Source organism: Podarcis erhardii (assembly GCF_964252035.2).
Source record: "Podarcis erhardii genome assembly, chromosome: 15".
In the NCBI taxonomy this organism is placed as follows: Eukaryota; Metazoa; Chordata; class Lepidosauria; order Squamata; family Lacertidae; genus Podarcis; species Podarcis erhardii.
This window is the reverse complement of record NC_138505.1, coordinates 24460103-24486373: the sequence shown is the minus strand read 5'-3', so window position 1 is coordinate 24486373 and position 26271 is coordinate 24460103. Positions and strand designations below refer to the sequence as shown.

The 26271-nt window shown below is 47.2% G+C and overlaps 2 protein-coding genes and 1 long non-coding RNA gene across 7 annotated transcripts in view; 2 read left to right on the top strand and 1 right to left on the bottom strand.

Moving 5' to 3' along the window:
* The first annotated feature begins 1768 nt into the window (after positions 1 to 1768).
* Positions 1769 to 22723, top strand: PES1 (pescadillo ribosomal biogenesis factor 1). 2 transcript variants are annotated; one of them, XM_081841926.1, is made up of 15 exons: positions 1769 to 1901; positions 3769 to 3848; positions 4718 to 4871; positions 5927 to 6036; positions 6371 to 6542; positions 7830 to 7919; positions 9898 to 10014; positions 11000 to 11077; positions 12718 to 12807; positions 13265 to 13395; positions 14910 to 15035; positions 15275 to 15459; positions 17472 to 17608; positions 17707 to 17874; positions 21755 to 22723. In XM_081841926.1, exons 1-15 carry the CDS (start codon positions 1878 to 1880, stop codon positions 21833 to 21835), a joined length of 1743 nt encoding a protein of 580 aa, XP_081698052.1. In that variant the 5' UTR covers positions 1769 to 1877; the 3' UTR covers positions 21836 to 22723. The 2 variants fall into 2 exon arrangements, with proteins under 2 accessions (XP_081698052.1, XP_081698051.1); XM_081841925.1 differs by having other exon boundaries at positions 1770 to 1901; positions 17469 to 17608.
* LOC309330507 lies at positions 22683 to 26230 on the bottom strand. The gene is made up of 2 exons (XR_014151456.1): positions 26161 to 26230; positions 22683 to 23873 (listed from the first exon to the last, which is right to left on the bottom strand). It is a non-coding gene; the product is annotated as an uncharacterized lncRNA (long non-coding RNA).
* Positions 24846 to 26271, top strand: part of GAL3ST1 (galactose-3-O-sulfotransferase 1) — a 36060-nt gene continuing 34634 nt past the window's right edge. Inside the window, exons 1-2 of one of the 4 annotated variants that reach the window (XM_081841968.1) lie at positions 24846 to 25329; positions 26223 to 26271. The gene's annotated coding sequence lies outside the window, so the exon portion shown is untranslated. Of the gene's footprint in view, positions 25347 to 26202 lie in introns of those variants that run through there. The other 3 variants (XM_081841962.1, XM_081841961.1, XM_081841971.1) reach the window with 3 other exon arrangements.

The following is a 26271-nucleotide window of genomic DNA, read 5'->3' as shown; positions in this document are numbered from 1 at the left end:
TTAACAGAGACGGCCAGGAACAAAGGAGCCCCAAATAACCTTGTGACCTAGCTGATGATATATTAGTACCTTCCCATGATTTACCTCAGATAATAATCTGAAATAATGCAATGCTCTTGGTTGGAACGTGTCTTCAGATAACGGGTACAAAGATCGTAACAGCCTAAGCTGGCACCTGTCTGAACACAACTCCTCTTCTTTTTTTAAAAAAAGAAACAAAAGTCCTAACTCCTCACTGAAAGAAACCTCACACAAGTTTTCAAAGTGAAGTTTGCCCATAGTGATTTTGCATCAAGATATATGTTTAGGCTATAGAATACCGGAGTGTGAAAAAGGAGGGATCAAGCTCTGTATATGAACTTCTTTTTGCAGGATCTGAGTTAATTTGACCATTAATCAGATGTAACTATTTCATTTCTCTCTCAAAAAAAAATAAAAATGCTGGAAATCTCCCTTTCTTGTTTAAAAGTGTTTATAAGCTGCTTAATATATTTGGGGGAGAAAAATATTAAGCCCTGTGTGCAACATAAAAGCAAACATTATTGTTAAAACAAAAATGTAACACAAAACCAATAAAACAGTAATATGATAACATAACAAATAAAACAGGAATTCCGGGTGATTCAGGCACATAAATCAGAGTCTGAATTTATGGATCAGGGAAAGCCTGGATTAATCACTGATGGGCTGCATATTCATTTGAAGTACGGTACTCTGATTGTAAAATTGGGCACACTGTACATTTAAAACACATTCAAAGCATAATATTCTTTCCCTCAAAGAATTGTGGGCACTGTAGTTGAGCCCTCACAGAGTTACAATTCCCAGCAACCTTTAACAAACTACTGCACCCAGAATACTTTGAGGGGAGTTTGTGCTTCAGGTGTGCTTTAAAGGTATAGTGGGTAAGCAGCTTAAGAACCTTCCAAGTATTTTTTTAATCCAAAACTGTGCAAGGCTGCTTGCTGCGTCATAAACCCAAGGCAGCATGTTTTCTCTGTTATCTATTGTCCCCATATTTATGATTGGATGGGCCCGTGGCTGAGAAAGAGAGGCTTACAACAGCCCTTCAATGTAGTCCAGTGTTAAAAGTGCAAGTTGGTGGTGGAGCTGAGGTAGATTTGGGTTTTCAGACAAACATCCACCTCATGTTGCAGGAAAAGGCCCACTCCCTTAAATGCAAGCAGCTGGATACAAAAACCTTCAATGGACTTGCATGAAGGCGACTGCCATTTGGACATGTTTAAAAACCAGTTAGGGGAAAAAGCAGGGATCTTTGCTGCTACAGTTTAGGAACCTAGGAAGCTGCCTTCTACTGAACCAGACCACTGGTTTCTGTAGCTCAGTATTGTCTGCACTGGCTGGCAGCAGCTCCTCGGGGAAAATGCCCAGCCCTCTCTGGAGACGCCGCTGGGGATTGAACCTGCATGCACACAAGAACCGAAAGTTAAGCCCTGGGTGTCAGTCTACATTTTTCCTATCTCTAGGCACCCGACTTTATGTCACAGGAAGCCTTTCTATTTCTAGGCCTCTATCATAGTCATCCAATCCCCCAGCATGCGCCGCGTCCCCCAGGCCGGCTTCCTAGACCTAGGGACTTGCTTAAGGCCCCCCTAAAGGTGCCCAAATCTATGCCTGCTCGAAACCTTTGCTGCTCGGAGAGCTTCCGGCGTGGCAACTCAAACGAAGCTTCGCTTGGCCGGTGACACGCCGCCGGGTGGGCGTAAGTAACTCCAGGACGTTGGCTCCCGGTCAGGCAGCCGCGTGGACACCCTGAGAAGGAGGAGCGATGACGCATTTAGTGGGCGGAGCCCCTTCGGCGAGCCTGCGAGAGTCGCCACGTGAGTGTCGGCGGTGCAGCAGGAGCGGCGACAGCGATGGGCGGCGTGGAGAAAAAGAAGGTACCGCGTGGCTTAAGGCAGGCCCAGCCTGCTCACCGCGTTGCTCTCGTGAGGGGATGCCGCTTGCTTTCCTCGGCTTGCGGGGGGTTTCTTACTATCCTTGTGGTGAGACAAGGCCGTAGCATGCAGAAGGTCCCAGGTTCTGGTTCAGAGCCTGATGGTCTCCAGATAGGATTGGGAGAAACTCTGAGGAGCTGCTGCCAGTTCGTATAGACGCTTCTGGGCTAGGTGGGCCAGTGGCCAGACTCGGGATGTGTTAGCTTCTTATGTTCCCGTGTCCTGGGGCAGGAGTAGCCGAAGGGATGCTCTCGAGATGCTGGACTTACAACTCGTGTCACCCTCCTCTGTTGGCCACTCTAGTTGGAAGTGCCATGGGGTATCTGCTGGTGCTGATGAGAATTACTGCCTGCAACATCTGGCTGGCTTAAGCGCTCCATCGCTGCCTTGACCAACCTGGTGCTCACCAGAAGTTTTAGACTACAGCTCCCATCAGCATCAGCAAGCGTGACTGTGTGATGCTGAGGCTTCTTGGGAGCACAGCCATGCTGGCAGAGCTTGATAATTCCCTTTTAATGTCAATTCTTCCTCTGGTGGGGCAAGGGGGAGAGAGGAAGCATTGATTTCTATGGGCCAGCTTATTCCCCAGCATCTCCAGGTGTGGCAGCGAATGTCCCTTGCCTGAAACCCTAAAGAGCAGCTGCCAGTCAGTGTAGACCAGCCTTTCTCATCCTTGGATCCCCATATGTTATTGGACACTATAACTCCCATCATCCCTGGCTGCTGGCCCTTCTCACTGGGGATGATGGGAATTGTAGTTCAAAAACGAAGATCATGGCCACTGGTCCCATCACCTCCTGGCAAATAGAAGGGGAAGAAATGGAGGCAGTGAGAGATTTTACTTTCTTGGGCTCCATGATCACTGCAGATGGTGACAGCAGCCACGAAATTAAAAGACGCCTGCTTCTTGGGAGAAAAGCAATGACAAACCTAGAGAGCATCTTAAAAAGCAGAGACATCACCTTGCTGACAAAGGTCCGTATAGTTAAAGCCATGGTTTTCCCAGTAGTGATGTATGGAAGTGCTAGCTGGACCATAAAGAAGGCTAATCGCCGAAGAATTGATGCTTTTGAATTATGGTGCTGGAGGAGACTCTTGAGAGTCCCATGGACTGCAAGAAGATCAAACCTATCCATTCTGAAGAAAATCAGCCCTGAGTGCTCACTGGAAGGACAGATCGTGAAGCTGAGACTCCAATACTTTGACCACCTCATGAGAAGAGAAGACTCCCTGGAAAAGACCCTGATGTTGGGAAAGATCACAAGGAGAAGGGGACGACAGAGGATGAGATGGTTGGACAGTGTTCTCGAAGCTACCAGCATGAGTTTGACCAAACTGCGGGAGGCAGTGGAAGACAGGAGTGCCTGGCGTGCTCTGGTCCATGGGGTCACGAAGAGTTGGACACAACTAAACAACAACAACATCTGGGGCCCAAGGTTGAGAAAGGCTGGTGCAGACAAATAGTGAATTAGATGGTATAAGGCAGCTTCCATAACTCATTGGTAGAGCCTCTGCTTCGCATGCAGAAGGCATATGTCAATCCTTGGCATTTCAGGGCTGGGATGGACTCATTGCCTGAAACCCTGGAGAGCTGCTGCCCTTCAGTGTCAAAAATACTGAGCTAGATGAACCAGCAGTCTGACTCTGCTTAAGGTAGATTCCTATGTTCCTGTCTTAGCTGTTTACTATCTAGGCATGAAGGCAGCACTGTAGGATCACCTGCTTTTGAATTAATACTCTTAATTTCTCACTGTGAGCCTAACTCATGGAAGGACATATATTAAGTGTTGTCTCTCTTTTCATCCCAAAGTACGAGAGGGGTTCTGCCACCAACTATATTACCAGGAACAAAGCCCGGAAGAAGTTGCAGCTGAGCCTCGCAGACTTCAGGTAAGGAAAGGAGTCATCACTTACCAGCTTACTGTGGCCTCTTGATACATGTGTGTCTTGAGTATTGAAGTGCTGCCTGGCAAGGGTGTAGTTGGTCTCTGCCTACAGACATGTCACAATCTCTGTTTGCGTCTCTCTCATGGCTACTCACCACAATAACTCTGCTCTTCTTCCGCAGTCTGAGGAGAGAGTGCTCTGGTGCTCGAGTTCTGCTAGTGAGCTTCCTTTGGGGGCATCTGGGTGGCCACAGAGAGAACAGGAGGCTGGACTGGATGGGCCATTGGCCTGATCCAGCAGGCCTTTCTTAGAGTCTTACATCAGTTAGGGCCAGTGGGTTGGTGGTGGAGTCATAGCAGACCCTGTCGCACTGACTGCTTGGCTTTGGGTTTTGGTGGTGTTGGCAGCAGTATCCTGTTGGAAGCACAAGGGCAGAACCATTCAGTTAATAACCTAAGGGTTAATTCTGTTTACAGTTAGTTAGAGAGTGGTGGTGTTGCCCTGCAGCCAATCAGATTTGCATGATCCTTGCCAGGAGAGCTCACGTTCTGACTGGCTGTGTAGTTTCAGTCGAAGTTTTACTCTTTATCTTTAGTTGCTGAATACCTGCTATGAACAAGGCTTGTAAATGAGACAAAATCTCTCTGTTTATGTCTCCTCAAGTTATACACAGTTTTTGTTCAGTTTACCCAATCAAGTATTATCACTTTCACTTCTCTCTGGTCTCCGTCTGCATTATTTAGGTGACTGCTAACAGTTCCGACCTGTGATAGCTTCACAGTGAATAGCATTGTGCGTTATGTTGCCTTAATTTGGCCAACGGGAAACTGACAAGACATCTGTTCTCTTCCCCACCCCCCTACCCTTTCCAGGCGACTCTGCATCCTAAAAGGGATTTACCCTCATGAGCCCAAACATAAGAAGAAGGTGAACAAAGGATCTACTGCTGCCAGAACTTTCTACCTCCTGAAAGACATAAAATTTCTCCTACATGAGCCCATTGTCAACAAGTTCCGGGAATATAAGGTATTGTGATCCCAGGGGATCCTGCAGCCAATCACAAGCATTAGATTTAATATCACCACCTGCAACAGTTTTAGAGAGCTGACTTTGGAGATGGATTAGAGGAAGGGAGTTACCATTTCCTTTTAAGAGCTGCAGTCCATTTTGTACCCCCTGCTCAGCGATTTGGATTTTATAGAAAATTTTGAACTGCAAAGGAAAAAATTCTGTTTCAGAATTTCCTGGCTAACCCACATCACTAAACAGCAGAAGAAAAAGGCATCGAGGCAAACTAAAACTACTGTTTCTGAAAGAGTAGCTTCCTTAGGGGACTTAAGTATCAGGAAATATCCTGAGTGATTTAATTCTGCCTATTTATTTTGCTTGTAGCAAGTAAACAAAGTTTGAAAATTTTGAAACTGCCAAATGTGCCTGATACTTTATTTGAAGTTGGGATTCAATCATTTCTTGTTTCAAATGAACTTCTGCAACTAAATATTTTCCATGGAAAAAAGAAAGCACTGAAACATCCCACATCGCTGCCTTTTCTTTAATGACTTGATCCTGAGCCTGGTTGCTAATGAGATGCATTACGTGATAGAATATCAACTCCCGCAAATGAAATGAAACTTGTATTTGTCCGGTGTAAAGTTTATCAGCCATTAGTGTTTCTGGCAGAAAAACTAATGTCAGCATGTGTCACCCACAAAGAGATTGGGTGCTGCTGTCTCCTAGCTGCAGAAGCGAGAGGGGGGACTTAAGATACAACTGGCGCTCACTGTCTGCACTTTCTGGAAACAATTGAAGACATTTTGTTCTGACCAGATTTTCCCAGCTGCATAAAGTGTCCACTTGTTAAGGTTTTAGTCTTGTTTTAAATGTTTTTGTTGCTTCTGTGTTTTTAATTATCTTACTTGTAAATTGCCTTGAGATGTTGGTTAAGGAGGTGATTATTAAATCTGTAGCGATGAGGATGATAGTGTAATGTTGGTGGACAGCAGACTAAGTCAGGGAGTTCTAGACTGGGCAGCCAGCAGCTGGCAAGGGCACCTGTGTCTGAAACCTTTCTTCTCTGCAAGGTGTTTGTCCGCAAATTGCGCAAAGCATACGGGAAGAGCCAATGGAACACTGTGGAGCGGCTGAAGGACAACAAACCTGGATATAGGTTGGACCACATTGTCAAGGAAAGGTAAGAGATGGGAGGTCCAAGGGAGAACCTTGCAGAGAAACCACAATGGGGATCCAAGTAACTGGGCACAGGAGGGTCAGGGGATGGGAGTGCAGTTCCCTCTGGCCAAAGAGGCACCGGTACCAGGAGCTCATCCTGTGGATGTGCCACTGGGGCTGGCCCCACATGCAATTTCCCTTCTGATCCAGCATCCTCAATTTCATCCCCAGCAGAAGGGGGATCCGATCCCATGGGGACAGGGCAAGCTGACTATAGTCCATTTGTTTATAAAGCACTCTGGGATGATTAAGGCTGTGTGCGTTACATGGTCTTGTTCTTCACCTCCCCCTTGTAGGTACCCGACCTTCATCGATGCCTTGCGGGACCTTGACGACGCTCTTTCCATGTGCTTCCTCTTCGCCACCTTCCCGCGTACTGGCAAGTGCCACGTTCAAACGATCCAGCTGTGCCGCCGCCTCACCGTGGAGTTCCTCAACTACGTCATCTGCTCGCGCTCTCTGCGCAAGGTGAGCTGGGTGAGAGGGTATGGGAAGTTATGGATCCAGGAAGGGGTTGGCTTTATTTCAGATAGATCAACGCACATCAAGCTGGGTAACCTTAGAGAGAAGGGTCTTCAGCATCCTGGTGCCCTCCAGATGTTTTTGTCGGAACCTGTGATTGGCCGTGCTCCTCCGGAATCGCCTCCGACGTGATTAACGACCTGAGCCTTTGATAAGGCTCCAGGCACATTCCCCATTACGCAGAGAATCAAAACAGCATGCGGAAGTGATGAGATTTATGGCTACATTGCTATGCTTTATTACTAACTACTCAGAGAGAAAACACATCCTCTCTCTGTGAAAGCAGAGAGCAGCTGAACAAACAAACGAACGGGAAACCAGTAACATCACATCCGTCTCCTGTCTTCCATGAGACTTCCAACAGTCTGGAATCCCAGGAATGTAAACAGAGTCCTGTGACTCCAAGCACTGCACAGTGGCAAACAGAAACTAACAGTTTTTGCCCCCTTGGGCTGTGCTTGCTGGTGCTGATGAGAATTACTGCCTGCAACATCTGGCTGGCTTAAGCGCTCCATCGCTGCCTTGACCAACCTGGTGCCCACCAGAAGTTTTAGACTACAGCTCCCATCAGCATCAGCAAGCGTGACTGTGTGATGCTGAGGCTTCTTGGGAGCACAGCCATGCTGGCAGAGCTTGATAATTCCCTTTTAATGTCAATTCTTCCCCTGGTGGGGCAAGGGGGAGAGAGGAAGCATTGATTTCTCTGGGCCAGGAAATCTAGAGTTTGGAAAAGTAACCAGTGCTTCAGCAATGCAGTAACTCAGCCTGGGGGGCACTTTGTATAGGAACTGTAGGCTCCACTTTTTTCTTGCTCAAGTGCTGATCCTGGCAGGAGTTTCTGTGTGCTTCCTCCTCCCAAGTAAACCCAGGTGCAGCTAGCTGGAGATGGAGTGTTAGGGAGCAGTTTGAGAGACAGCCAGGAAACCAGGCACCCGGTGTAGGGACCTCCAGCTCCTGGAACAAAGATATCTGGCTTTTGTTGCTTCCCAGGGTCGCAGGCAATGCCTTGTAGGGTTCTGCCCCTCCTCCTGCAGAGACTGCAGGTTTGAGGTCCGGGCAGGGCTGAACCCTGACGGACTGATGGGGGTTGTAGTCCAGAACATCTGGAGGCTACTAATTTGAGGAAGGCAATATCAGAGAAGTGGCCGGCCTTTTTTCACCTGCACTGGACTTCTCCGTTGTGTTCTGTGTTGATTCTCCAGCTGAAACCACCCTCTGTCCTCCCCTTGCCAGGTGTTCCTGTCCATCAAAGGCATCTACTACCAGGCGGAGGTGATGGGGCAGCTTGTCACCTGGATAACACCCTACGCCTTTTCCCACAATGTGAGTACTGGGGAAAGATTTCCTGGGATAATTTTGTTAATCTCATTTTCATTCCCTGCAAAACAAAGGCACTAACTCCTTCGGTATCATGGGGTGAGAGGGCCATAGCTCACTGGCAGAGCACCTGCTTTGCATCCAGAAGATCCCTGGTTCATTCCCCAAAAGCATCTCCAAGTAGGGCTGGAAATGCCGCCTTCTTGAAAGCCAAGAGAGCTGCTGTCAGTCAGTATGGGCAGTATTAAGCTAGATGGACCAAGGACCATACTCAGAATAGGGCAGCTTCCTATGATAAATCTTTCAATTTTGGTGGCTTTCCCCCCATTTTTAAGTTCCATACTGTATCTTTCTTAAGATATTTTTTGCACTTATTTCTCTCTCCCTTTATTTTTTTCTGTTTCATCACTTTATTTTCTATAATTGAAATTATTTTAACAAAATATTATTGATAATATTTTATAACAAAATAATCTCACGAAAATTTATCAGCAACAACACTGGCATCATTTCCCTTTGTTAGGCTGCCTTGGACACTTTGACTTCAAGGTGACCTTTAAAGTCTTTAATATTAATCAAGTCCAGGAAAAGCTCATCGCCCATCGCAAATGATCAGATCAGTACATTATTTTGTCTTCGGTACATTTTATTTTATTGCTCTGACTAAGCGGATGGTGCAAATAAAGATTCTTCTGATCTGATCGCAAATGATAGGCAGCAAGCTTGTGATTTGCGCAAGGAGTGCCAGGGTTCCTAAACAATGGTTCAAGGTTTCAGACAGCATTCCCCATTTTGGTGCCCTCCAGGTACTACAGATCCCATCAACCCCAGCCAGCATGCAAGCTGAGCATATTCTGTCAGCTTAAGTTGCCATTCTTCTTTGGTTCTCCCTCCCAATTTCTCCATGCTGTGCATAATTTTATAAACTCCTGTCATGTTTGCCTCTTGCTTTCCTTTTCTCTAAACCAAAAATCCCCAAACACTGCTGCCACCTTCCTCCCTGTGGCTGATTATTTTGCTTGCCCTTTTCTGCAATCTCCTTTTTGAGGTGAGGCCACCAGAACCCTCCAATCAATGGCGCCCTGGCTGTGCCTTGGCCCACCTCCTCGTCTCCATTGGCCGCCCAAAGGGAACTAGGAGACTGACCTGGTCCCTGACTCCTTTTGCCCACGGTGCACGTTGACCTCTTGTCATTGGTTATCCAGCTGAGCTTCCCTTGGGTCAAAGAATCATTAACTTTATAAAATGGGCACTGCAGAAGTGACCTTAATTAACGATTAACTCGCCCGGAACACCACTCAGCTGGTGGGCAGCCAGTTATTTGGACACATTTGGCCCTGTCCGTTGGCTTGCATAACTTAAATCTGTTGCTTTTCCCATCAGGCCAGGCCTTAATGCACCTTGCAGATATAATAGCAACATATAGAACCACGCCTTGTTAAAGGGGGTCGTTTGGATAACAGGTGCTGCTGTTGGCAAGCAGGCAGAAGGGGGATAAAGCAAATAATTTAATTAGACAGTGCCTATATGATATCAAGCGATAGAATAATCTGGCCACAATCAGGAAATTTTGTCCATGGTGTGATTATTTCCCGTCACTGCCTCCTGCAGGAGTACGTTCTGTATCTCTGCATAGAGCTATGAAAGTGAAGATGTTACTACAGTGGTACCACTGGTTGTGAACGGGATCCATTCCGGAGGTCCGTTCACAACATGAACAGAGCGCAACCCGCAGCGCTTTGGCGCATGCGTGTGACATCATTTCGCGCTTTGGTGCATGCGCAAGCGGCGAAACCCGGAAGTAACCCTTTCCGGTACTTCCGGGTCGCCACGGGACGTAACCTGAAAGAACGGAACATGAATTAAACGGAACATGAGATATGTCTGTAGAGAAAACTTCTACATGGAAGTAGAACTGGGTTTTTGAAAGGGGTATGTGTGTGTGTGTTACAGCGGCTTAATTGGCACCCCTCTTTCCTCCCAGCACCCGACAGACGTGGACTACAGAGTCATGGCCACCTTCACGGAGTTCTACACCACTCTCGTGGGCTTCATTAATTTCCGCCTCTACCAGTCCATCAACTTACACTACCCTCCAAAGGTGAGGAATTCACTGTGTAGAATTGAGAGAAAAAATTGGAGGGCAGGGGAAATCCCTGGGACTTGAGACTCAAGCTGGTGTACGTGGCTCTCCCTCTCCCAATTTATCCTTGCAAGAACGCTGTGAGGTAGATTAGGCCGAGAGAGGCAGTGACTTGGCCAAGGTGACCCATTGAGCTTCGTGCCCAATTGCCAGCTTAGTGTGGTAAGGTTTTTATTCTTTCATTAACCAAAGTATTTATATCAAGTAGGCCGCAAGAGTACTTTGACATGGAACCTGTGGGCCACGCACTGCTTTGTCAAGTGGAGGGGGTGGGGGTGGGGGAGTTAGGCCAAAATTTGAAGCAGCCTTCCCAGAGCTGGTTAAGTGAGGCTCTGGGCTTTGGGAAGGAGGCACAAGGCTCAGGCAGGGTCCTAGAGCCCTCGCACCTCCTCCCAAAGCTTGGAAAGTGCTACCTAGGGTTTGGGAAGGAGGTGAGGGCTCTAGGGCCCTGTCAGAGCCCTCGTGCCTCCTTCCCCAAGTCCCCAAGTCTTGCTTACTTGGCTTTGGGAAGGCGGTGCAGGGGCATCAAATTTTGATTCGGCCGTCATCACGTTGGACCACCTTGATTTTAAAGCAGCAGACCTGTCACTTAAAAGGAATGACAACAAACTTGAAAAAGGAACTGGTCCCAAAAGCACAGAAGGGATGGGGAGAGAGAAAGATCAGGTAATTTTGAGGGTCATGCTGGGTGCCACTCAGGGAAAGGCCCTGTCCCACATCCCAGCAGACCAAAATTTGTTGTGTGTGTGTGTGTGTGTGTGTGAGAGAGAGAGAGAGAGAGAGAGATGGCTGTCCTCCAATCACCACCATGGCTGGGCAGGCTCAAGGAGGGTTACAGGCAGAAAAGCCCTGAAGATGGACTTGCGGCTGCCAGCCAGCAGGAATGTTCTCTTGTTAAACTGATTCTGAGGAAGGAGGCCATTCCTGCATCTGTGTGTTTCAGATCGAAGGCCAGTCCCTGTCAGAGCTGACGCCAGAGGATGGGGAGGTGTACGCCTTGGACTCTGAGAGCTACCTGGAGGTGAGTGGGCAGGAGTACTGAAGAATCAGCTGTCTGGATCTTGGATGGAGAACAGTAGTCTGGATGGAGGGCAAATGCGGGCCTCCGGGATACGCTCCACCTTGGCCCTTGAGACGCTCTCCAGGCCACACACAACAGCCCCACTTCATTCCCCCCTAGAGTGTGTTTGGTTTGCCTGGGATGCGTCCTTGAACTCCGCCCATGCCTCTCACTTGCCTGCAAAGAGGATACAGAGTGTTTGTGTGTAGAAACCAACCTTCTGAGCCAGGTTAAGGTAAAGGTAAAGGTACCCCTGCCCATATGGGCCAGTCGTGTCCGACTCTAGGGTTGCGTGCTCATCTCGCTCTAGAGGCCGTGAGCCGGCACTGTCCGAAGACACTTCCGGGTCACGTGGCCAGCGTGACGAAGCTGCAGCTGGTGAGCCAGCACCAGAGCAGCACACGGAAATTCCGTTTACCTTCCCGCTATAAAGCGGTCCCTATTTCTCTACTTGCACTTAAGAGTGCTTTCGAACTGCTAGGTGGGCAGGAGCTGGGACCGAAAGACGGGAGCTCACCCTGCAAGTCCTAGGCACTGAGGTTTTACCCACAGCGCCACCCGTGTCCCCTCTGAGCCAGGTTATCTTCAGCCTTTTCAGACCCAGGACCCCCTTTTAACCCAGACATTCATCTGGGGACTTGTTTCTTAACCATTTAATAATAACAACAATAACTTTTTATTATTTACAACCTGCCCATCTGGCTGGGTTGCCTCAGCCACTCTGGGCGGCTTCCAGTGCATATTAAAACATTTTAAAAAATGAAAAACTTTCCAATACAGGGAACCCTTTGCAATATATTTGCATGACGGCAGGGCTCCTGTTGCAACCCACCTTGGATCAGGCCACGACCCATTAGTGGGTCCTGACCCACCAATTGAAGATCAGTGTTTTCATTCATTGCCCACCCTCCGCCCCTGGTTACCTCTGGCCCCACCCACCGCAGGCCTTTAGTTCCCCTGGCTGGAAACGTTTCCCAACACTTGGTGTTGTGCAGTGTCACAAGTGCACACAAAGGGTAGGAACCTTTTTTCCATCCTGAGGGCGACACTCCCTTGTGGGTAACCTTCCAGGGGCCAAACGTCAGTGGGGGGGGGGGCAGAGGCAGAAGTGGGTGGGGCAGTGGGTGCCTTTTTTGACCCTTGCACGGTGGGCTACATCCCAGCCTTCCAAAAGTCAGAGGCCCATCAAGGCAAATGCATAAGAGGCATTATCACAGTTCAGGGCATATGGAACAGGGTCAGGCCTGGAGAGAGTTCCAGATAGGTGTTGAGTGAAGTTTTTAGTGTTTGATGTCTTATTGTGTTTTTATTATTTGTTGGAGGCTGTGCAGAGTACCTGGGGCAACCCAGTCAGGTGGACAGCATATAAACAGATGATGGTGATAATAATAATAATGATGATGATGATTACTACTACTACTACTACTACTTCCTCAAAACCTGTGATTTCCTGCCCCTGTTGGCCACTCTCCAGTTCTGCTTTATTTCCTGCCCCAAATGATCGTTCCAAGGAAACGGCGGACCACCTCTGCTTCTGTTTCATCTGCACCCAGTGACACAATTAAGTATCTGTTAATTGCTGGACATCTTTTTCCCCTCAGAAACTGTCGGCTCTCAGCGCCAGCCTGGCCCGAGTGGTGGCACCTGACCCGGAGGACGAGGCAGTTGTGGATGAGTTCCCCGTGGAGGAAGTAAGTTCTTGCCCGGAGCTCTAGAGTGGGGGGGCCTCCACAGATCCACCCCTCCACCCCCAAAAAACTGACCACCTGTAACTGTGGCCTGCTGGGAATGGGGCACTGGCCCTTTGTGGGAACAATGAAGCCACGCAGCATAAGTCGCCGCTCCAGCCCATTGCAGAGGGGCTGGGAGGGCAAGGCCAGAAGTCGGAGGGGCTTCTCTTGGACTGTAGCTTTCCTTAGCCGTGGTGGTGGGTATCTGAGATGGGAGAGCTCGCCTGAGCTCGCCTCAGGTTAACGAAGAAGTCACCCAAGATCTTCCTAACCTGATGCCCCTGGATGCTTTATGCTCTAACTCCCAAGGCTGATGGGAGTCATAGTCCAAAAACGTATGGAGGACACCGAGTTTGGGAAGCTTGGCCTAGAAGGGATCTCACTGTGCCTTTCTCTCCCCCCCCCCCCCCCACACCAGGAGAGTGCAGAACAAGAGGAGGCCCGGAAAAAGGAGCAGGAGGCCCTGGAGAAGCAGAAGAGGCTCTTTGAAGGCCTTCGCTTCTTCCTCAACAGGGAGGTGCCCAGGGAGCCTCTGGCTTTCATCATCCGGTATGTAGCGCAGTCCCTCTGCCTTGGGCTTTTGGCTCTGGGCATTTTGCCAGGTTCATCCCAGGCCTTGGTAGTTTGGCTGGATTTTGGTGGCCCTATTGTGGTGGGAAGAGGAGGGGAGTCTACATGAAAGGACCCCAAACCCTGGCCTCATTCCAGGCTTAAGGGCTAAGACTGCAGCCCTAGCCCCACTTACCTGGAGGTAAGCCCCACTGAGTTATTCCAATAATTTATTTGTTTTATTGCTTGCCCTTCAACCAAAAGTCCCAGGGAAGGTCGCAGCGATTTAAAATGCAATCTTTAAAAGTAGTTTAAAACAAATCGTGATCACAGGAATAACATGGTTCCTGAAAGCACACACCTCCAGTGCCAAAGGCCAGGATAAAGAGATAGATCTTACGCATGCGGCTACGCCTGTACATTCAAGATGCCAGCTGTACCTTTGTTAGGAGGGAGTTCCGTAACTGGGGGACTGCCACAGAAAATGCCCTTTCCCATGCCAACTTCACCCCAGCTTCTGAGAGTGGGTGAAATGCCAAGAGGGCCTGCGCTGCTGATCTTAACACCCAAGGAAGCCTATAGGGAAGGAGGCAGCCTTTCTGATATTTGGGGCCTTAGGCATTTAGGGCTTTAAAGAAGTAATAATAATAAGACGCGGGACATGGGTGGTGCTGTGGTCTAAACCACTGAGCCTCTTGGGCTTGCTGGTCAGAAGGTGGGCAGTTCGAATCCCTACGACAGGGTGAGCTCCCGTTGCTCGGTCCCTGCTCCTGCCAACCTAGCAGTTCGAAAGCACGTCAAAGTGCAAGTAGATAAATAGGTACCACTCCGGCGGAAAGGTAAACGGCGTTTCCGTGCGCTTCTCTGGTTTCAGTGTTCCGTTGCGCCAGAAACAGCTTAGTCATGCTGGCCACATGACCCAGAAAAACTGTGGCAAACACTGGCTCCCTTGGCCTGTAAAGCGAGATGAGAACCGCAACCCAAGAGTCATCTGCGACTGGACTTAACTGTCAGGGGTCCTTTACCTTTTTTTAGTAATAATAATAATAATAATAATAATAATAATAATAAGGAGAAGAAGAAGAAGAAGAAGAAGAATTTTATTATTTTATGTGCCACCCATCTGACTGGGTTGCCAGAGCCACTCTGGGCTGCTCCCAACAAAGTATTATAAACACAATATAACATCAGCCATTAAAATCTTCCCTGAACAGGGCTGCCTTCAGATGTCTTCTAAAAGTCAAATAGTTGTTTATCTCCTTGACATCTGATGGGAGGGCACCACTACTGAGAAGGCCCTCCACCTGGTTCCCCGTAGCTTCACGTCTCACACTGAGGGACCCGCCAGAAGGCCCTCGGAACTGCACCTCAGTTGAATTGTGTACAGAAACAGACTGGCAACTAATTCAGTAGGACTTACTTCTGAGCAGTCATGGTTGGGTTTGTGCTGTAGGGTTTGGTCTTTCTGTTTGATTGGTTCAAGAGGGTGTGTGTCATTGTCCCCTTTCTGGCAGGTGCTTTGGGGGCCAAGTGTCCTGGGACAAGTCTGTTTGCATTGGCGCTACCTATGACGTGACAGACCCAACCATCACCCATCAAATCGTCGACCGGCCTAGTCTGGAAAAGCAAGTGATAGGCAGGTGAGTGCAGCAGTCTCTTGGTCGGGACTACAACTCCCATTAGCCCCAGGCAGCATGTCCTCCTTCCAGGGATGATGGGAACTGTAGTCTGACAACATCTGGAGAGCCTCAGGTTGGTCTGGGATAAAGGCTTGGAGGTTCAAAGCGAGATCACGGGTCTCAGATTCCCCCCATCTACCCGGTTCTAGATCACTTGTCCATTCTGGTTCTCGAGAGACTTGGCTTGTGTTTCTCCCCAGGTATTACATCCAGCCACAGTGGGTCTTTGATTCAGTCAACGCCAAGCTGTGCCTTCCGGTGGCAGATTACTTCCTCGGCGTACTGCTGCCTCCTCACCTCTCACCGTTCGTGACTGAGAAGGAAGGGGACTACATCCCACCAGAGAAGCTGAAGCTGCTAGCCTTGCAGAGAGGCGACGAGCCAGGTAACGCGATGCTCCGTGAACCGTGGTCCATGGTTCTTCAGACTTGGGTCCCCTGCCATTGTTTTGTTTTTGTTTTTTTTAAAATTATTTTTATTACGTTTCCCATTTTAACAATCCAATCAAATCACATTGAATGTTCCAAATTATACAAATACATATCAGATAGTCCAAATATTCTGCCTAAATTATAATTTTTTTGTTGGGACTTCCCATGCTTCAATTTCGGGGGGGGGGGGGCTCTGATCTGCCTTTAATAGTCTTTCCAATAGTTCCTTTAAATCTTCCTGTTGTTAACCTTCCTTCTTTCATGGCCTCTGAGTTGTTTCCACAAGCAAGTTGAAATAAGCAATGATGTGTTTCTGTGTGAATTTTATGTGTATGACTCTCCGCTGTTGTTGCAGTATCTCCTCACACACTGGTGTTTATGCCGAATCAATCCAAAAGTCATTTCGCTGCTGGCAGACGCCATCTTCTCTCAGTTCCGATGAAATCAAATCTAGGCGTTTGCTCATTAATTTTCCCAAACCGGTTGCATCAAACATTAGACTTTCTAGGGGAGATTTACCAAATTGGACTTGAAATACAGTTATAATGACATATTAAGAGCTCACTTCCCCCTATGACTATTTATAACGCTGCAGCTCGGTCTTATTACATAATGGCAGATTCCCAATCAACATTCTAAGAACCAGCGGCTAACGATTGTTAGGCTGCAACTCCCATTATCTCCAGTTGCTTAGTCAGTGGTAGGTACTGACTGCGGCGGGAAGGTAAATGGCGTAGCTATACGCTCTGGTTTTCATCACAGTGTCCCGTTGTGCCAGAAGTGGTTTAGTGATGCTGGCCATATGACCTGGAAAGCTGTGGACAAATGCCGTCTCCCTCAGCCTGAAAGCGAGATGAGTGCTGCAACCCCATAATCACCTTTGACCGGACTTAACCATCCAGGGGTCCTTTTCTTCTTCTTCTTTTCTCCTTTTCTTTTCTTTTCTTTTCTTTTTTTACTGTTCCTGCCAACCCCAAAATCACTGTCTAGGAGGATGTTTTTGCGTATAACTGCTTTCAGGTGTTTTTAATTGCAATCAGTTTTTAGAATTTTAAAATCCATTTTGGAACGTTTTTGCTTTGCTTTTGAATCGTGGGTCTGTTGACTTCCCTGGACACTTTTGAGAGGAAGGTTGGGATATAAATTCAGTAAATAAATAAAAATAGTGTGGACAAAAACAGTGCCGTCCACATGCTTCCTGACTACAGCTCCCATCATTTTATTTTAAGTAATAAAATTTTTTGCAGTGTAAGAAACCTCTGATAGGAGTTTTACAAAACAACATTTAAAAGAATGTTTAAAATATCATTTTTTTAATAACTGGGTATCTATGCATACTCAAAAGATTTAGAATCAACAGCAGCTAAAAAGAAATAGAACAGAAGAGAAGTGTTTAATGGTTGATGTTTAGTATTTTGTTGAGAGCCACCCAGAGTGGCTGGGGTAATCTAGTCAGATGGGTGGCATATAAATAATAAAAGAAGTTGTTGTTACTAGTCAATATTTCACATGTCTGGCTTCTCCTAAACAAAAATATTTTTTAAAGCAGGCACCAAAGAGTACAGGGAAGACTCCTGCCTGATGTCAATTAGGCAGGGAGTTCCAAAGCTCAGGTGCTACCACACTAAAATACTGATTTCTTACAACTGTAGAACGAGTGTTGGTTCTGCAGATTGAACCGGTTGATTGGGCACCTATGGGGTCAGGCAACCCCTCAAGAAACTGGTCCCTAACCATTGACCATGCTGGCTTGGGCTGATGGGAGCTGAGGTCCACCAATATCTGGAGGGTGCAGGTTTTGGGAGGCTGCTCTCTAGGCCGAGGTTCAAGATCCTTGGAATTGTCTGTGGACTCCTGTTCTGATGTGTTCCGTTCAGTGAATGTTGAGGGGCTTTCCTCTCGCAAGCCTGCCTTACCTGTGTGGTGCTCACGAAAGTTAACACGAGGTGGTTCCTTCCTGTAGGAGAAGAGAGCGGATCGGAAGAACAGGAAGAGAGTGACGATGCCACAGAAGACTCAGAAGACGAGGACGAGGACGAGGATTCTGAGAAAGAAGACGAGGGGAAGCTGAAGAAGATGGAAGCGCAGAGGACCCAGAGCCAGGTACGTGGGGAGAGAGGCACAATTGTTTCCTGAAAGTTTTGCCTGCCTCCGGGTTGCCCTTTTGAGTTTGTGATTTCCTCCTCCTCCTCCTCCCACAGGCCCTCCCGGTGAAGGTGACGGCAGGTAAAGTCCTGAGAGAGGACAAACAGCGGCTGGCGCAAGAGGAGCAGAGCGAGGAGAAGCGCTTGGCCATCATGATGATGAAGAAGCGGGAGAAGTACCTGTACCAAAAGATCATGTTTGGGAAGAGGCGCAAGATCCGAGAGGTATTGTCACAATGGGCCGCTCCTTCCTGTGCTGGGCCTAGGAAAAGGTTGCGGGTGTGTCCTACGAAGTTGTCCTCTTAGGTTTCCCACCTGCACCATGGGACTTCCTCTCCCCACCACGTGCCCCTCGAATCTGGGGGTTCCCCCGACCTCTCTGGAGCAGCTTTGCGAGGGGAGTAACACAGGGCAAGGGAAGGCAGAGGAAGTCCATGTTGTGCAATCCTTCGGACCATAGGATGCTGCTGAATAATAATAATAATAATAATAATAATAATAATAATAATAATAATAATAATAATAATAATAATAATAAATTTATTGATACCCCGCCCATCTGGCTGGGCCTCCCCAGCCACTCTGGGCGGCTTCCATAGAAAGCAAAAATACAGTAGAATATCACACGTTAAAAACTTCCCTGAACAGGGCTGCCTTAAGATGTCTTCTGAATATCAGGTAGTTGTTTATCACTTTGACATCTGCTGGAAGGGCGTTCCACAGGGCGGGCGCCACTACCGAGAAGGCCCTCTGCCTGGTTCCCTGTAGCTTTGCTTCTCGCAATGAGGGAACCGCCAGAAGGCCCTCGGCGCTGGACCTCAGCGTCCGGGCAGAATGATGGGGGTGGAGATGCTCTTTCAGGTAGCCATTGGTCCTTCCTCCTCCTCCTTATTTATACCCTGCCCATCTGACTGGGTTCCCCAAGCCACACTGGGTGGCTCACAACAGAATAATAATAAGAAGAAGAAGAAGAAGAAGAAGAAGAAGAAGAAGAAGATAAAACATCAAGCGTTAAAAACTTCCATGAACAGGGAAGCCTTCAGATAGTTGCTTATTTCCTTCAGATAGTTGCTTATTTCCTTGACATTTGATGGAAGGGCGCTCCACAGGGCGGGCACCACTACCGAGTAGGCCCTCTCCCTGGTTCCCTGTAACATTTCTCACAGTAAGGGAATTGCCAGAAGGCCCTCAGCGCTGGACCTCAGAGTCCGGGTCGAACGATGGGGGTGGAGACGCTCCTTCAGTTATACAGGGCCAAGGCCATTTAGGGCTGTAAAGGTCAGCACCAACACTTTGAATTGTGCTCGGAAATGTACTGGGAGCCAATGTAGGTCTTTCAGGACCGGTATAATAGGGTCTCGGTGGCCACTCCCGGTCACCAGTCTAGCTGTCGCATTCTGGATTAGTTGTAGTTTCCAAGTCACTTTCAAAGGTAGCCCCACGTAGAGCGCATGGCAGTATTGTCTACACCAGCAGCAAATGGGTCTCCTAAGCCCTACCTGGAGATGCTGGTGGAATGAACCTGAGATCTTTGAATGCAAAGAACATACTCTACCACCGCACAACAGCCCTTCCCTAAAATGAAGTAAGGTTCCGGTCCTCAAGTTACAAATTAAAGACTGATTTAAATAGGGAAATAGGAAGCTGCCGTATACTGAGTCAGAACATGGGCCCATGTTGCTCAGCATTGTTGGCACTTGTGGGCAGCATGTCTTCAAGGGTTCAGACAGAATCTTCCACAGTCCTACCTGGAGATTTCTGGGGTTGAACCTGGGACCTTTTTGTGTGCAAAGCAGATACCCTGTTACATTAGCACAATAGTAGCCAAGATCGTGACCTCCATATGTTGTTGGACTGCAACTCCTATCAGCCCCACCATGGCCAATAGACAGGGATGATGGGAGTTGTAGTCAAGCAACATCCAGAAAGGCACTGTATTGGCTACAGCCGCATTAACGATGCTCAACTCTAGGCTGTAAGAAGCTAACCCTCGTTTCCACACATAAAGCTCTTGCAAGGCACAGGAGGAAGACAGGCTGGGTTTATTTTATTTTTCTAGATCATTTTTAAACTTACAAAAGAGGTAGTCACTAGCGTTTATTGTTAATTTCAAGTTATAAATAGTATCGGCAAATCCAAGATTACCATTCCAGAGTAGCCTCTTTGTTGGGATCTTCTTATCACAACTCACACACACCCCGCCTTCCTTAAACATTACAAAATAAACATTGAACTCTGCTGCAGCAATATCCTATGAGTCACACATCCAGCACCACCATTGCAGGAAGAGAAGCGGCTTGTATGTGTGCAGGGCCACATTGTCCTCTGCTTCTGCCAATGTGCGTTTGTGGGTACAGTGGTACCTCGGGTTACATACACTTCAGGTTACATACGCTTCAGGTTACAGCCTCTGCTAACCCAGAAATAGTGCTTCAGGTTAAGAACTTTGCTTCAGGATGAGAACAGAAATCGTGTTCCGGCGGCGTGGCAGCAGCGGGAGGCCCCATTAGCTAAAGTGGTGCTTCAGGTTAAGAACAGTTTCAGGTTCAAATTAAGTACTTAACCCGAGGTACCACTGTATTAGCTGAGGCATTCTTAGCTCTCCCTCTGCAACGTCTGGCATTCAATAGAGCAGGCATAGAAAACCTTTGGCCTGCCAGAGGTTATTGAACTACAACTCCTGTTAGCCTCAGCAAGCGCAACCAATGATCAGGAATGATGGGAATTGTAGTCCAACAGCAACCGGAGGACCAAATATTCCCCACACAGGCAGTGAAGTGATGGAAAGTTGGTGCTCACTACACAAAACTTTCCTGATCTTAAGTTTGTGGAGTGTGCCACATACTTTTCTTTCTTTAGATTGGCTTTATTGAAAGATTTTCATGGCTAACAGTGCTCCATATCTTGTTTCTAGTTCATAGAGTCTTTTTCACAGTCAGTTATATTTGGTGTGAGTCATTGCTATCGTAGGCATTGTGAGTTTTGGGGGGTGGGGAGACAGGCGGGGGAGAGAAGGGGGTAGTGTTGTTTCCTTCTGTTGCATAGTGTGTGTAAGGAGTTTTGTTTCAGCATCACATGGATAGTTTCGTTATCTACTCATATATTTGGTTTTTTTTGGCGGTGCAGCAGGTTGGGGAGCCCAGAGCTTGGTTGTTTGCATTTGATTAAGTAGCAGTGAGTTTTGTTTGATTGTGGGACAACTTCAGAAGAAACACGCTTTAATCCAGACTTGACCAATCTGTTGCCTTCCAGATGTTTTGGACTACAACTCCCACCACGACTGCTGGCCGGGGCTGATGGGATCTGTAGTCCAAGACATCTGGAAAGCACTAGGTTGGCCAAGGTTGCTTTATTTTGTCTGATGCTGAAAATTCAAGCATTGACCTAACATGTCACTTGGGGGGGGGGGAGAAAGGGGGGACTTGAGCAAGAGTATATAGGGCTGCTTTTCGAGAGCAGATTCATTGATTCAATCCAAGCATTTGAGTGCACAACACCCATACTAACAGAGGACGATGGCCTGCAAAGGGATGTTTGCTCAGTGAAATTGCTCGTGATATATACAGAGGCTGCCCATCAGTGCCTCCTATATTAGCTGGGAAAGATATCAGAATTCCACAATTCACAAAAGACCATTTGCGGTTCCTGCTCAGTTTCTGTTTGTACTGACTTGGCATCTGCTGTGCTGAATGCACCTCTTTAAACATGCCCACATTTCACTGGGTGTCAGAATTGGACACGCTCCCTCCTTTCCATTTTGAACAGTGGAGAGCTGCAAATAGCTTCTCTCTGAGCCAGTGCAGGGGTGGCCGATGTAGGTGACTTCCCCTCACATAGAGGAATGGGTGGCCGTGCTCATGGCATTTGGTTTTCCTGTCTCTTTTCTTGCCTTTCTAGATGTGGCAGCCATTTTATCTTACACTACACCCCCCCCACACACATCAGCCTTTTTGTGACTGGCACCCACAGCCCTTTCCCAAAATTGCAAATGGGCCCACTGACCCCAAAAAGTTGGCAGCCCCTGCTGTATATACCACATGTGTCAAAAAAAAGTTGGATTTTTGAGACATGAACTAATGCATTTTGTTTTTTCCTCCCCTCTCAGGCTAACAAACTAGCAGAGAAACGAAAAGCTCACGACGCGGTAGTGAAATCGGAGAAAAAGAAAATGAAGAAAGCACAATGAGAGTAACAGAGGCCTATCATCCCAGCCTGTCCCTTCTCACACAGGCCTACAAGATGGGCACTTTGGGCCTTTCAGCTGTTGGTGGGATGCCTCAGAATTCTGGCTTCTTCCCCTGAATCCATTTTCACCAAGGTGGACTCTTGTGGGATGATTGGGCCTAGTAGTACCTTGGGCTTCAAGGGGGAGAAGGTCCGCTTTATTTAAAAACACATCTGAATTCTCCTCAGTTCCCATCAGGGTTTTCTTGTTGTATGATGGTTGCTGTCATGCATCAGATTCACCAGTCAGGACAGGCTTTCTAGGCTTTGATAGAAACAAAAAACGCATGAGGCCACCTCTCCCCACTCGTAAATGTGTGGGGTAACTGAGAGAGTGTGAATAAGGCTCCCCACGCACACTTCCTGTAAGTGACTTTTCGTGAGAAAAAGTCTCTCTGGCTATTTTGGCACAGGGAATAAGTAGGCCTGAGGTCTGCAAGACCACCACAGAGTCCACCCCTTAATTTTAAACGTCACTTTCTTCCAGTTGGTGAGCATATGGGAAGGAGCTTGTGGTCTTTCCAGAGGGCAGAATTGCCTCTGAACTGTTGCTGTGCTTTGTAAAGAAACCTATTTACACTGTCGATGCAAGGGCTCATGTTGAACAGTCCTGTCTTGGTAAACGGAACAGCTTGGGGATTTTAGGGGCGATGGGGTGTGTACCCATCATCCTCCCCCCGCCGCCTTGCTTTTGTCTTCTTTGATTCTGATGCTTCCCCATAGCACCCATTCATAGCCTGGACAGCTAAATAACGCATCTGGACCCTGAGCCTCTTCCGCATTTTGTATTACAATTTCAAATCGCAGAATAATTTACGTTCTCTTTTATTAAACTGAGCTTTGAAACGAATTTCAGCAGTCTTCTTCCTCCTCCTCCTTCTCACAAACATCATTGAATTTATTACTTGTCATTCACCAGCAAGTCCCAGGGTGGGTTGCAATAATCCAACTTAAAAGCAGTTAGAACCAATTGCAATCACAGTCCAGTTGGCAGAGCATGAGGCTCTTAATCCCAGGGTTGTGGGTTCAAATCCGGTTCAGACAAGATTCCTGTATTGCAGGGGGTTGTACTAGATGACCCTTAAGGTCACTTCCAATTCTATGGTTTGGTGAATAGGGTGGGCTCTGACAACACACATCTCGGGTTGTGTAAAGAGGCCAGGGTAAAGACAGTGCACCACAGAGCAGATGTGTCTTACAGCTTGCCTTTTGCCTGCCTCTTCCCCATGCCTGCCCACCACCCACAAAGGTCAACTTTTGTGCCGCCTCCCTGCAAATGGCTTATTACCAGAGTAAATAATCTACTATGCTTATATCCCGTCCTTTTTCCTCTAAGAAGCTTAAGGTGGCAAACAAACATGGTTCTACTCCTTCCCATTTTATCCGTGCAACAACCCTGCGAGGTAGGTTAGGATTAGAGATGATAGGGCATTGCAGAAAAGGGACATGGGAAGCTGCCTTATACTGAGTCGGATGGTTGGACTGTCTAGCTCAGTGTCGTCTACACTAACCAGCAGTGTGTCTCCAGGGTTTCAGGTACAGCGGGAGACCAAGGATTAAAGGTGAGACCTTCAGTCATGCAAACCGGATGCTTTACTGTGTTTGTACCATAGGAACAGAGGAAGCTGCCCTGAATAGCTCAGCTGGTTAGAGCACGGTACTGATAACACCAAGGTTGCAGGTTCGATCCCCATACGGGACAGCTACGTATTCCTGCATTGCAGGGAGTTGGACTAGATGACTCACAGGGTCCCTTCAAACATTGAGATTCTATGACCACGTTTATCCCATTGGTCCATCTAGCTCTGTATTGTCAATACTTGACTGGCAGGAATTCAGACAGACCCTACCTGGAGGTGCCAATAATTAAACCATGAACCTTCAGGCAAAGCAGGTCCTGTGTCCTTGAACTATGGCCCTCAAGGTAGAAACAGTCCTGTTACTTGCTTTGTGTTGCTGCCACGTTGATTCTTTTTTTTGCAGAATCAGGATCCTGGCACCTTTGATAAGAGGGGAAAGAGGAGGAGCAAAACAAGGTGCTTCGACAGATAATTAATAGAACACAAGTGAGGCAAGTCCAGTTTAACAATGACAAGAATCTAGTTTTTAGCAGACGCAGTCAGATACGTGAGGCATGTCTTGCAAGGTGGCGTGTGGCCAGATGGCAGCAAGGTGAAAGCCTACACCAATCTACTCCCCCTGCAGTTAAAGGGGGCCCCCGATACTTCCATGCTTCCCATTCCCTTACTAAAGTGGAGAAAAGTTACACACAAGATAGGCAAGGGTCCAATCTGACCACAAGCTGTTGGAAGGGTGTGGCACCTCTGTGGCTTTTGCAGCTTTTGGGAGTATTTCTGTGTCATAATCATGTCCCTGTTTTCAATAGTGGCATCTTGGAGAATATGTAATAAACAGCATGTGCATGTATGTGGAGTCATGAGAGATCCTACTCCACAGCAATGCTAATCAATGCTTCAGCATTCATCAATCCAGAGTAAAACATGGGAGCGCAAATGCATACCCTCCAAAGTGTCCCGATTTTCCAGGGACAGTCCTGGAATTACAGAAGCCATCATGGTTTACGACTTTATCCTGGAATGTCATGATTTTCCTTTTCTCTCCACATCTCGGAGAACAATTAAAAGCGGTCTGTGTGTGTAGGTGCAAAAACAGAGTCCTGCTTATACTGTACTGACCAATAAAATACCTGTACCAAACTAAGGAAATGATGAAGCTGGCATATGAGGCCCTTGCTATAATTCTGAAGGAAAAATGTAACCAATCGGCTTTAAATTCTTGAATTGCCAGGCTTCAGCAGCCAGCCATTTTTAAGCGCTTGGAATGCCGATTCCTTTATTGTAAATTGACCCCTACACTGCCTATTCAGAAGTAAATCCCACAGTATTGGCTCAAAGTGACCCATGTAGGTGTGTATATGACGTCAATGTGTATGGGAGATCAAATGCAGAAGAAGCTTCCTTATGTAGAATAGAACGTCCCTATTTTCATCTGATAAATGTTGGAGGGTATGTAAATACAAATGCGCAAATGGGGCAGAAGTGGTTGTGACCAGGCTGCAGATTGGAGTAGGCCGAGAGAAGTGAAAGCTCTGACTCTGAGTCTGAGGCACAGCAGAGGCCAAATGGAATTTTGCAGCCATGGTCTCCTTAGAGCCTCAGAGTGGCTTTCTTTTTTTTCTCTCTCTTTTTTCTTTTTCCATTTTCTATTTTACATATACAAGCAAAATAAAAACATAAACATATAATCCCCTTTGATTTCCCTCCCCCCACATTGTGGCTCTTAACATAATGATTTTCCCCTCTGCATCTCAGACTGGCTTTCTGAGGAGGAAAAAGAGCAAGGCCTGTTTGCAAACCAACTTTGGGGAGGCTTGCTTTCTCTCTCTCTCTCTCCATCCATCTTGCTTTTTCACGACTTTCTAGTCTCAAAGCTACAGTTAGACCCTGTTCAGAGTAATTATTTATTTATTTATTTATTTATTTATTTAGCTTCCTGCCACCGTCAGCTTTCTGTTCTCAAAGTTATAATATGACACAGTTTGGGGTTATTATTATTTTTATTATTGTTATTACTACTACTGAGGGGAGGATTTATTTGTTTAGCTCCCCTGCCCCCCCTTCTAGCCTCAAAGCAACAATCTGGCACAGTTTGGGGTAATTATTATTATTTTAGGGGGGAGGAAATTTAGCTTTCCCCCTCCCTTTCTGGTCTCAAAGCTACGATTTGACACAGTTTAGGGTATTCTTCTTCATCACCATCACCATCATTAATTATATTGAGGACTGGGGTTGCGCTCCTGCTGTTTATTATCTTCTGTTTTGTTTGTTTCTTGAGCTGCAGGAGCGAGTGAGGCCTAGTAGTGGTAGTGGGGTGTTGGGTGGGTGGGTGGAGCTGAAAAAGGCAAGCTCAGTTTGGTGTGACCAGTGCTAAAATGGGAGAGTCATGGTTGCTACGCCAGAAATTGACCCATGGCAGGCTGTTTTTACTTTCCAACTAGCCCTAACTTAATCCATGCTGACGCCTCATCGGTTTAAATTATTTGGATCCATTCCATCTCAGTTCTGTTGTGGTTTCGGGCTAGAGGATAGCCTTGGTCACCCTGGTGAATTTCCTCAATCTGTAATATTATAAGAGAATAATTTTTAAGACCTAGTGATTGTGTGAAATTTCATAGACAGGGCTGTTTTTGTTCTTTCTACCTGGGGAAAAACTGTGATTATAAGCAGTTTCGAATATAAAATGAATTATGCAACTGAGATACAACACCTGTGATGTCATGAAAGCCAAAATACATCATATCTGATTGATCCCTTTCCATTTTTTTGTAGCTCTCAGGAGGACAGGAGTGATTCAGGTGATTCAGTGATTGCTTTCAAG

What these genes read in the sequence shown, in the direction of transcription:
- PES1 (XM_081841925.1), top strand. Translation starts at nt 1,878, where the DNA reads ATGGGCGGCGTGGAGAAAAAGAAG. An exon ending in GCGGCGTGGAGAAAAAGAAG is followed by an intron (nt 1,902 to 3,768) that starts GTACCGCGTGGC and finishes TTCATCCCAAAG; the next exon opens with TACGAGAGGGGTTCTGCCAC. An exon ending in CCTCTGGCTTTCATCATCCG is followed by an intron (nt 13,396 to 14,909) that starts GTATGTAGCGCA and finishes CCTTTCTGGCAG; the next exon opens with GTGCTTTGGGGGCCAAGTGT.